Source organism: Myotis daubentonii, chromosome 18 (assembly GCF_963259705.1).
Source record: "Myotis daubentonii chromosome 18, mMyoDau2.1, whole genome shotgun sequence".
Taxonomy (NCBI): Eukaryota; Metazoa; Chordata; class Mammalia; order Chiroptera; family Vespertilionidae; genus Myotis; species Myotis daubentonii.
In genome coordinates, this window is record NC_081857.1 from 23,863,586 (window position 1) to 23,875,865 (window position 12,280).

A 12,280-nucleotide genomic window follows, 5' to 3' on the forward strand; every position below is an offset into this window, starting at 1 on the left:
GCCCTTCGTGGATTACAGGTTTTTTTGTTTGTTTGCTTGCTTTTGTCTCTTGAGAAAATTCTTGTCTTGGGTAGACTGAATCCATAGGGAATCCTCAGGAGAGCACTGTCTCCTAGGAGGTGAGGACACCTTCCAGCATTTTGGGGATGCAAGAAACTCCATAATTAGGAATGTGTTCAATTACGCCCCACCTCTGAACCTGTCAAAATGCATACACTCCAGGTGTGGAGTTGAATCAGGTGCAGCATAGATGGAAGGAGTCTAACAGGCTCTCTCCAAAGTCCACGTGCACAGACAGGTGGAGAGCGTGAGGGACAGGACATTTAGAAGGGGTAGGGGCTTGACTGGGAGACTGCTGGTTCCAGAAACAAAGTCTTCCTTCATCTTAATTTAGTACAGTGCCTGCCCTGGAAAACTACTGCCAGAGTCCAGATGGGCTGGTGAGCTGTGAGTGCCTTCAGAGGCAGGATCTCAAAGGGTTGTTAGGACTCGCAAATGTGGCCACTGTGAATGTCCTGCCAGAACCTTCTCTTCACCACCAGGCTCTTCACCTCAACCACAAAGTGTCACCCTCTAACTTGACGCTGCCACCACCAGACAAGAAATGTCATAGGGTTTCAAAAACACTGTTAAAAAACTCTGTACTGGCTTTTAGTCGACCTATATAATAAAAGGCTAATATGCAAATCCACCAAACAACGAAAGACCAGTCGCTGTGATGCGCACTGACCACTAGGGGGCAGACGCTCAACACAGGAGCTGCCTCCAGGTGGTCAGTGCACTCCCACATTGGAAGCGCTGCTCAGCCAGGCTCACAGCTGGCAAGCGCAGTGGTGCTGGCGGCAACCTCTCGTGCCTTCGCAGCAGCACTAAGGATGTCCGATGATGGCTAAGCCATCAGTCAGACATCCCCTGAGGGCTCCCGGACTGCAAGAGGGCACAGGCCAGGCTGAGCGACCCCCCTCCCCCTCCAAGTGCATGAATTTCATGCACTGGCCCTCTAGTTTTAACAGAAAAGACACCTAATATTACAGACTTTTACATTTCTAAATTAGCTGTCTCTGGGGAAGCAATCTTCTCATGAGAGTGCCAGGTATTTTCAAAAGCAAATCAATCCTGATGGTTTCTCTTTCCAGGGAAGTTTCTGTTGGACTTCTCATCCAGCCACACATAAGTCTGACATTGTGCTATGGCTGGAAAAGGATGGGGAGGGGGTCCTAACCTTCCATGATGCAACTTTGTAAAAGGCAGTCTGTTACTAAGGAAAGGAAACCAAATGAGACTTGGTCAGAAAATTAGATTTTAATTCTGAGACAACCACTAACTAGCTCTGTTCAACCAAATCACAGTTAAGCTAGGTTTTCTTTTTTTAAAAAAAATATATATATTATTGATTTTCCACAGAGAGGAAGGGAGAGGGATAGAGAGCTAGAAACATCGATGAGAGAGAAACATCGATCAGCTGCCTCCTGCACACTCCCCACTGGGGATGTGCCCGCAACCTAGGTACATGCCCTTGACTGTAATCGAACCCAGGACCCTTCAGTCCGCAGGCCAACGCTCCATCCACTGAGCCAAACCAGTCAGGGCGAGCTAGGTTTTCCAATCTACAGAATGGGATACTATCGACCTTAAAGAATGTGTATGAGCATGTGTGTGTGTGTGCGCACACGTGTGTGTTTGTGTGTATGTGTGTGTGTGTGTGTAGATATCAAGTTATTTAATGAGTGTCATGTTAACTGCCCAATTAGAGAAGCTCAAAAATGATATTCTTTTAAAATTCATCCCATGATCTATCCTCCCATTTGCATGAGCTTTTGGACCATTTCACTGTCTTCTAGTTCCAATTTGGAGAGCAAGTAGGGGAGGAAACTGTAGGAAAGCTCAAGGTGAACATTTGTCTCTACTGTTTTGTAGCTGGGGCAGATGGCCCAGACTCCTCCCATCCCAGATGTGCCCCCTCGGCCATGTGACTTCGCTGTTCCTTTCATTAGTGGATAAGGACTTGTCTGCTACCCCTGAATCAGGAATTGACTTGCTTTGGCTACTGGAATGTTATCATGAGTAACATACGCAGAGCCTTAAAAAATGTGAGAGCTTTGGGGTCTGCCCTCCCTGCTGCTGGAGACCCTGCCACGCCCAGGAGGAGAAGCCCAGGCCATGCCTATTGGGCAATGAGGGATGGTGTAGAAGGAGGCCTCGGGCTTCCCAGACATGACAGCCCCCTCCATTGAGCCTCCAATGTGTGCACGAGGCCATCCTGAGCCATCTAACCCCAGCCAAGCCAGTCCCCCTGGGGATACCCAGCCAACCCATAAAATCATGAAAAACAGTGTTTGTTGTATTAACCCACTATGTTTCATGATTATTTCTAACTCGGCAAAATATAGCACCTCTGATAAAACTTGTTTTACCCTGAGTTCTGCCCTTAGGGGTAGGGAGAATTTGTCTTTGGTGATACCAGCCTCCCACTCTAGACATTGAACTCTTTTAAGCCAGTGACCTTATCTTAGTCCGTGTCCCAGCACTGGGCACACAGTGCCAGGAACACAGTAGAACTCACTAAACGCAGAAGGCCAGAAGGAAGAGTAAGAGGAGAGTTGGGAGAGAAGGAGAGAGAAAGGGAGAGGGAGGAACAAGAAAAAGAGAAAGCATGGAATGCACATCATGGGTGGCTAGAGACCGAGAAGCATCATGGTTTAGAAAGCCCCACTTCCAAACTCACATGTCCGTGAACTTCCTGTGAGGGTGTGTGGCTACAGCAGGTAAGCCGCTAGCGAAGGGGGGCTCCCGGAGCACCTGGTACCGCAGGGGCCTGCAGCCAGAGCACAGGGGGCTGTGGGGCTGAGACGTCAGGAGGGCGGCATCCACTTCCAGCCGTTCATCGAAGGTGTAGACCTTCACCCCCAAGACCTTGCCATCGACATGCAGCTTGATGGTGAGTGGGGTGTCACAGAAAGTGTCCAGGGGGCCCAGGTGCACAGACTTCTGGTGTTCCAGCAAGATTTCTGTGTCAAAGAGCGCCTGGGAGGCGTCCACAGAGAGGTAGGTGACCCACAGCGTGAGGGTGTCGGCATGCACTGGGTGCTGGAAGAGCAGCTCCAGGCTGCAGCCTTCCGCTGGGCAAGGCACCGTCATGTTCATGTGGTACAGGTGCAGCTCGGGGCTCCAGGCCTGCAGGCTTGGCTCGCAGGGCTGGTCCACATCGGGGGGCCCTAGGGTAGGTAGACAAAAAGATAGACCCATCAGGCATGACCATCATAAGTCTGCAGGTGAGTAGCCCATGGTGGCAGCCAGAAAGAAGAGTGAGGAAGAAGAAAACTATGAACAAATTCCTGCAGAAGCTGATCAGCTGAGTGGGTTAGGTCTCAAGTAAGACTGAGGACACAGGTGTAACAATTCAAAAGTACTATGTCCCCATGCACATCTTCTACTTGGTGTCTTTTAACAAGAGCTCCAGTTGGGCTCTAGGAGTCCTGCGACCCGGATACCAGGTGCGAGCCTGAGGCCAAGTGGAAGGAGGAGGCCTAGGTGGGAGCCTGAAGCCAGGCAGAGAAGCTCAGTCACTGTCCTTGTACTTAGTTTGTTAATAATTTAGGATAAATTAATGCTTCTGATGCCCTGTTTTATTTGTCAGTAAGGCCAATGTCTGCTTCAATCTGATACCACACTCTGTTTAACTGGGCTCCACAAGACTTTCATCCCCTAAGGTGGTGCCTTCTCAGCCATACTCTTGGCTCAGGTCCATGGGAGCATGCAGGTCGCTGCACAGAGAAAACGGCAGGCAGGAAAGAGGACACTTTTTCTTGAGTGGAAAGCAATGGAGATTCAGGAGCCAAGCAAAATTGTATTGGTGAAAAACCAAATATCGCAAGTAATATAAAGGTCGGCTCTGTGGGAAAAATCTCCATGAGGCATTTTTTTGTTTGTTTTGTTTTGTTTTGTTTTGTTGTGGGTTTTTTGTGGTTTTCTTTTTTGTCACATGCAGAAAAAGTGCTAAATCAGAAAGGAGCAGAGCTGGGCTCCAACCAGTGCTGTGCGGCTGTGGCAGGTCTGTTTAAGCCTTACTCTCCTCATTTATAACATAAGTACAATTTAACCCCCACTTTACTAGCTAGTGTGGAAGATGTATACAGTGTTCCAGAGGAACATTTTCAAACTACATTTGCAAAAATAGAACTAAGTAGCCCTTTAGAATCTGGAAAATAAACAATAGGATAAGCCCAGAGGAAACATGTTCAAATGTATGTACGTGTGTGTGTGTGTGTATGTGTGTGTGTGTTGTTCCGTGTGTGATGTATGTGTGTATTACATCTTACGGTCCTTACTATTTTTTACCTATATTGTGAATCCATTCATTCATTCAACAAAAAAAGTACTGCATACCTCTCTCACACCTAGTACTAATCTAGGTATTGAAGGTAGAATACTGAACAAGAGAGGTAAAGATCTCGTATATTCTACAGTGAAGTGACAGGTGCAGCAATAAATAGTAGAAGGTAGAAGGGTGATTCCAAGTGGTGGTAATGACATCTTTGAAGAAAACTGAAGGAGCATAGGGGCTAGAGAATGATGGAGTGAGGCTGGGGGCTATTTTAGATTATGGGGACGTGGAAGTTGTCACCAAGAAGGCAACATTTAAGCAAAGCATATGGGTGGTTCACATTTCTATTCCCCGTAGAATTTAGAAAGTAGTTGGTGGTCAATAAGTGTTCATTTAGTGTCATTAAATAGGTTTTGAGCATATCTGTAAATATATGTGTTTGTGTATGCTCTGCTGAGGATTCAATTACTTTCACTGTGTATATTTCAAATATGACTTGGTTCTTCACCTTTTCAAAGCAGAGGAAGACCAGTATTTCTTAGCACTATTTTCTGATAGTTGTTCCAAAATACTAGCAACCCCTTTGGGAGTGACCCCTAATGCAGCAGCATCTGTTAGAAAGTTTCTATTATAATCGCATGTTTAAACATGACACCGAGGCCCTAAAAGTTGACCTGGTTTGCCTGAAGACACAAAACAAGGAACCCAGAACTTCTCATTCCTTTCATTTCAACCAGATAACTTTAAATTTCCCCAAGAATTAAAGAGAAAAATTTCAGGGACAGAGAGTTAAACGGGCACTAAAACACCAGCCCAGGACAACAACAAGGCCAGAAACGGCCTTGTATGAAATGCCAATATCTAAATAGCCCACGCAATGCCAACGTAAATTTTATAGCAACTTTCTGTTCTGCCCCGGGATCTCTCAATTGGAAAGAGTCCTATACGAAAAATTGTATAAACTGTCCCTCTCAAGCCTTCTCCCTGAGGCTCCTGTCATCTGAGGAAGTGGGAGCCCAAGGGGACAGCTGGTGGACAGTGTCAGCTCCTAAGCCAATGTTCTCCATTTGTCTTGTAAGAGTCAAGCCTGTAAACTAACTCCAACAGAATCTTGTCCAACACATCTTACTGAGAAGCCTTTAGGATCTTAACAGGTACAAGAAAAAGAGAAAGAGGATGATTAGATAAACACTGAAGATGGAGAAGATGGAGAAGTTAAGCTAGTGATCAGGTGCTAACACTCATGGACCAACATTTTTTTGGACTTGAGTTGGGATAACATTCATGCTCTGATTTGTCTGAGAGGAATGTGAGTGAATATGTAACTGAGAAGCTGAGGGAAAGACAGCAGAAGGGACAGCGAAAAACATCCCCCCTCTGGGAGCCCAGCTTAGATCTTAGCCAAAGCACAGCCAGTACCAGCAATTAATAGACTCATAAAATGGCAAAAACGAGAATGCTTCGCTTGGAACCCCTGGTGCACCCCACACCCACCCAGACTGGCTTGGCCCATGTCTGAGTGTTCCCTGCAACGTGTTCTCCATTCCTCTCCTAGGAGGGAGGGACAGGTGGGCTGGCACTGTCCTGTGGCACCGGGTGCTGTAAGCACCTGAAACACCATGTATGAGCGGTTACATCCTGAGGTCGACTCCTGCTTTAGCTGATTTCCCCACCCCGGTCTTCCATGCTGACCTTGGCCTCACCACAGCCACTCTAAGCACATGTAGGACATCCAGCACACAAAGATACCAGAGAATATGTTTCCCAGCAAATCACACACACACACACACACACACACACACACTCACATACATGTGCATGCCACCTCTCCACCCCCACCTCCACCCCCATTCTCACCAACTACCAGGGTTAAAGGAGAAAGCCATGGTCCTTACCCACTGCCTCCTCTGGAGTCCAGTACCCTGAGGAGTCACACACCCGCCGGGAGGAAGCCATGTGCACATATTGACGGAACGTCCCATCCTCTGTGCAGGCACCACACATGCTTCCCGGGACCCTGGAAGATGAGGGGGGAGATGGGGAGACTCCATCAGATGGCTTGGAGAGCCAAATTCAGATCTTTGAGGATGGGGAGTGGCAATAGGTTGTGAGACCCTAGGGGGAAATGGGGAACACAACTATTTCTTATCTCATTTCCTTCTTGTATGAACCTCATCTTCGTAAAATTCATAGTGACATGAGAAATCTTGAGGTTAGGAAGCAGAAGAACCTAAGCCCTAAGGGAGGCCTGTAGAGATGAACGTGGGCAGCTCCATCCTCAAGCATATGACACAGAAGACTGCACCTCATCTTCCACCATAAAACTCCTTCCTATGCTGACTCTCAATAAGTCAGCTAAAGACCCCACATTCCACCAGCTAAAATAGACACTGATTTTTAGAGTAAACTTTTCTGCTACATGTGGACTTATGCTTTAAACTCCCTCCTTTTACTCACATGCATAAAAGTACTAGTACTAGGAAATATAATGCCCCTGGGCTCTCCATCACCTGTGGGGCTACAGCTGAACTCCTTACCATGATTCAAGGTTCTTCACGGGACAGCTCTTTCATGAATTTTATGTCCCCATCACAATAAACGAATCACCATCCCACAAATACATCATATCCTTAGCACGGGCTCTGTGAAACATGCTGTTCCCTCTCCTGCCAAAGAGCCTTTCCAACCCCCTGTGTTTAGCAAACTCCTACATATCCTTCAAGGCCCATTCAAATGTAACTTTGGCAGGGGCACTTACTCTGACTCCTCTGAATGGCCTGCACTCTGTCCTCCAGGCACCCCCTGCACCTCTGGCTCCTGCCATGGGGCATCGCTCTGAGGTATTGATAATCCCCGTCCCCACCCTTTCTCCTTTGCCTGTGAGCAGGTCCAGACAGAGCTCTGCTCTCTCTATGCCCAGCCGTCAGCACAAGGTCTGGCCACAGCAGTCCTTCTGTGCCCGGGGGGTGGGAGAGGTGGTGTTTTATGAGCATCCCTAAGACTATTCAGAGCCTAGGAAGAACTCTTCAAGCACCATATCTGGGGTGACTGGGGAAAGCAAGGACAACAACAGCTGAATAAGGAGGGGCAATCACTGGAGGAAGCTCATCTCTGATACTTTGAATCTTTTTAGAAGCCCAACTGTGAACACACATCTGAAAATGAAGGTATGATGTCAAGGTCTCTCGATAAGTAGGGGAAAAGCAACACCTGGTAACATACTAGAAACTCATATTGTTAAAGGAGCGTCATAATTATGCTACCAGCCCCTCATATACCAGGCATGGTGCCATGAGGTGCTTTTCATAAATTATTGCTCATCCCTGTAAGAAGAAGCCTGTTTACAAATGAGGACCCTCGGGCTCACAGGGATTAGGCAAATGGCCTAAGGTCACAAGTTCTTCAATTCCTGTAAGCCAGTTTTCAAACACCATGAAACATCCAGGACTCTGGCAAGGGAAAAGGGTCGTTAGCTCTGGCCTCTGCTGCAGTCAGGACTGCATCGGTGAGGACACAGCTCTAAACCACATTCCCCTGATGCACTTGGCCCTTCCGGGGCACCACCAAGTGCGTGTTCAGGCTCCTTGCTGACATAAAGACTGCAAATACCCACTGGAGAGGAGTAAACAGAGCTCCCAGTGTGACACAAATTGCTGGGTGTGTGACGTGCATCTCCCCGGACACACGTGTGGGGAGGCCTCAGTGCTGCGGCCACCGGGCTGGGAAAGGGAAGCAAACACTGCCTTTTCTGCCAACAGCCTCGAGGCGAGCCAGCACTGATGTCTGCGTTATCGCAACGTCTGTACCAGAGTGAGAATGGGAAGATTAAATTGTTTACATGTGTTACATAAACGGATGTAAAACTCTGGTTTGCACATGCCCATGAGGACTTACTGTTCGGCCAGTCCACCCCAAACTGCACAGGGGCCACACGCAGAAGCAGATTTTTTTCCCCCTTTATTGATTAAGATATTACAAATGTGTCCTTATCCCCCCAATTACCCTCATCCCCCCAATCCTGCCCTCACCCTCACCCCCTGTTGTCCACATCCATCACTTATGCTCATACGCATGCATACAAGTCCTTTGGTTGATCTCTCCCCCTCACCCCCACCCTCGCCTATCTTCCCTCTGAGTTTTGAGCATCTAATCGATGCTTCTCTGTCTCTACATCTGTTTTTGCTCATCGGTTTATGTTGTTCATTATAATCCAAAAAATGAGTGAGAACATGTGATATTTATCTTTCTCTGACTGACTTATTTCACTTAGCATAATGCTCTCCAGCTCCATCCATGCTGTTGCAAATGGTAGGAGTTCCTTCCTTGTAACAGCAGCATAGTATTCCATTGTGTAGATGTGCCGAAGTTTTTTAATCCATTCATCTGCTGATGGGCACTTAGGCTGTTTCCAAATCTTAGCTATGGTAAATTGTGCTGCTATGAACATAGGGGTGCATATATACTTTCTGATTGGTGTTTCTAGTTTCTTGGGATATATTCCTAGAAGTGGGATCACTGGGTCAAATGAGAGATCCATTTCTAGTTTTTTGAGGAAACTCCATACTGTTCTCCACAGTGGCTGCACCAGTCTGCATTCCCACCAGCAGTGCACAAGGGTTCCTTTTTATCCACATCCTTGCCAGCATTTGTCATTTGTAGATTTGTTGATGATAGCCATTCTGACAGGTGTGAGGTGGTACCTCATTGTCGTTTTGATTTGCATCTCTGGGATGATTAGTGACTTTGAGCATGTTTTCATGTCTCTCACCTCTTTCAAAAAGTGTCTATTTAGGGCCCTTGCCCATTTTTTGATGGGTTGTTTATCTTCTTTTGTTAAATTGTATGAGTTCCCTGTAAATGTTGGAGTTTAAATCTTTATCAGAGATATCATTGGCAAATATGTTCTCCCATGCAGTGGGTTTTCTTGTTGTTTTGTTGATGGTTTATTTTGCAGTGCAGAAGCTTTTTATTTTGATGTAGCCCCATTTGTTTATTTTCCCTTTCATTTCCGTTGCCCTAGGGGCTGTGTCAGTGAAGAAATTTCTTCGGCATATATCTGAGATTTTGCTACCTGTGGATTCCTCTAATATTTTTATGGTTTCCCGTTTTACGTTTAAGTCCTTTATCCATTTTGAGTTTATTTTTGTATATGGTGTAAGTTGGTGGTCTAGTTTCATTTTTTTTTTTTTTGCACATGTCTGACCAAATTTCCCAACACCATTTATTGAAGAGACTGTCTTGACTCCATTGTACGTTCTTGCCTCCTTTGTCAAATATTAATTGAGCATAGTGGTTTGGGTCGATTTCTGGGTTCTCTATTCTATTCCATTGGTCTATATGTCTGTTCTTGTGCCAGTACCAGGCAGTTTTGAGAACAGTGGCTTTGTAATACAGCTTGATATCTGGTATTGAGATCCCTCCTACTTTGTTCTTCTTTCTCAGGATCCCAGCAGCTATTCAGGTTTTTGTTTTTTTATTCCAGATGAATTTTTGAAGAGTTCTTTCTAGATCTGTGAAATATGATGTTGGTATTTTAATGGGGAGTGCATTGAATCTATAGATTGCTTTGGGTAGTATGGACATTTTGATGATGTTGATTCTACCAATCCATGAACACGGTATGTTCTTCCATCTGTTTATGTCTTCCTCTATCTCTTTTTTCAATGTCCTGTAGTTTTCTGGGTAGAGGTCTTTTACCTCTTTAGTTAAGTTTATTCCTAGGTATCTTAATTTTTTTTGGTGAAATGGTAAATGGGATTGTTTTTTTAATTTCTCACTCTGTGAGTTCACTATTGGCGTATAAAAATGCCATCGATTTCTTGGTGTTAATTTTGTATCCTGCTACATTGCCGAATTCATTTATTAGGTCTAATAATTTTTTTGATGGAGTCTTTAGGGTTTTCTAAGTACAGTATCATATCATCTGCAAGTAATGACAATTTTACTTCTTCTTTTCCAATTTGGATGCCTTTTATTTCTTCTTCTTGTCTGATCACTTTGGCTAGCACTTCCAGTACTATGTCAAACAGGAGTCGTGAAAGTGGGCATCCCTGTCTTTTTCCTGTTCTTAAGGGAAATGGTTTTAGTTTTTGCCCATTGAGTATGCTGTTGGCTGTAGGTTTATCATATAAGGCTTTTATTATGTTAAGGTATGATCCCTCTATTCCCACTTTGCTGAGCGTTTTTATCAGAAAAGGGTGTTGGACTTTGTCAAATGCCTTTTCTGCATCAATCGATATGATTATGTGATTTTTGTCTCTCAACTTGTTTATGTGACGTATCACGTTCATTGATTTGCCGATATTATAACAGCCTTGCATTCCTGGAATAAATCCCACTTGGTCATGGTGTATGATCTTTCTAATGTAATGCTGGATCCAATTTGCTAGAATTTTGTTGAGGATTTTAGCATCTATATTCATCAGGGATATTGGCCTGTAATTCTCTTTCTTTGTGGTGTCTTTATCTGATTTTGGGATTAGGGTAATGCTGGCTTCATAGAAAGAGCTTCGAAGTATGCCTTCCTCTTGAGTTTTTTGGAATAGTCTGAGAAGAACTGGCTTTAGTTCTTCTTTGAATGTTTGGTATAACTCCCCTATGAAGCCATCTGGTCCCAGACTTTTGTTTGCTGGAAGCTTTTTGATTACTGTCTCAATTTCATCAGTAGTTATTGGCCTATTCAGGTTTTTTTATTCTTCCTGATTGAGTTTTGGAAGCTTGTATTTTTCTAGGAATGTATCCATTTCGTTGAGGTTGTCCAGTTTGTTGGAGTAGAGTTGTTCGTAGTATTTTTTGACAATCCTTTGTATATCTGTAGGGTCAGTTGTTACTTCACCTCTTTCATTTCTGATTTTGTTTATTTGGGTCCTCTCTGTTTGTTGGTGAGCCTGGCGAGAGGTTCATCAATCTTGTTAATCCTTTCAAAGAACCAGCTCTTGGTTTCATTGATCTTTTGAGTTGTATTTTTGGTCTCTATGTCATTTACTTCTGCTCTGATCGTTATTATTTCCTTCCTTCTGGATACTGTGGGCTTTGCTTGTTGCTCTCTTTCTAACTTGTTGAGTTGTATGGTTAGATCATTTATTACCAGTTTTTCTTGGTTTTTTTTTGAGGTTAGCCTGTCTATCTATGAACTTCCCTCTCAGGACTGGTTTCATTGTGTCCCATAGATTTTGGATTGTTGTGTTTTCATTGTCATTTGTTTCCAGAATGCTTTTTTATTTCTTCTTTGATCTCTCTGGTAACCCAGTCATTGTTTAATAGCATGCTATTTACCCTCCAAGTGTTTGATTTTTTTCTATGTTTTTATTGTAGTTGATTTCTAGTTTTATGCCATTGTGATCTGAGAAGATGCTTGTTATGATTTTTATTCTCTTGAATTTGAAGAGACTTTGCCTGTGTCCTAATATATGGTCTATCTTTGAAAATGTCCCATGTGCACTGGAGAAGAATGTATATTCTGTAGCTTTGGGGTGAAATATTCTGAAGATGTTAATTAAGTCCATCTGATCCAGTGTGTCATTTAGGATTGCTATTTCTTTGCTGATTTTTTGTTTAGAGGATTTATCCAGTGGTGTCAGTGGGGTATTAAAGTGCCCTACTATGACTGTACTGCTATCGATCTCTCCCTTGATATCTTCCAGAATTGTTTTATGTATTTGGGTGCTCCTGTATTGGGTGCATATATGTTCACCAGAGTTATATCTTCTTGTTGAAATGTCCTCTTTAGTATTATGTAGTGGCCTTCCTTATCTTTTGTTATGGCCTTTACTTTGAGGTCTATTTTGCCAGATATAAGTATCGCAATCCCAGCTTTTTTCTCATTTCCATTTGCCTGAAAAAATTTTTTCCATCAATTCACTCTCAGTCTGTGTAAATCCTTTGTTCTGAGGTGGGTCTCTTGCAGACAGTAAATATATGGGTCATGTTTTTTTATCCATTCAGCTACCCTGTGTC

General features: G+C 44.3%; 1 protein-coding gene across 1 annotated transcript in view; it reads right to left on the reverse strand.

The window, feature by feature from the left end:
• Positions 1–12,280, reverse strand: part of PAPPA2 (pappalysin 2) — a 229,048-nt gene that overhangs the window by 112,902 nt on the left and 103,866 nt on the right. Inside the window, exons 6-7 of the mRNA XM_059673457.1 lie at positions 6,220–6,341; positions 2,726–3,215 (exon numbers count right to left, since the gene is read on the reverse strand). Of these exons, the coding sequence (XP_059529440.1) occupies positions 2,726–3,215; positions 6,220–6,341 (612 nt within the window). The remainder of the gene's footprint in view (positions 1–2,725; positions 3,216–6,219; positions 6,342–12,280) is intronic.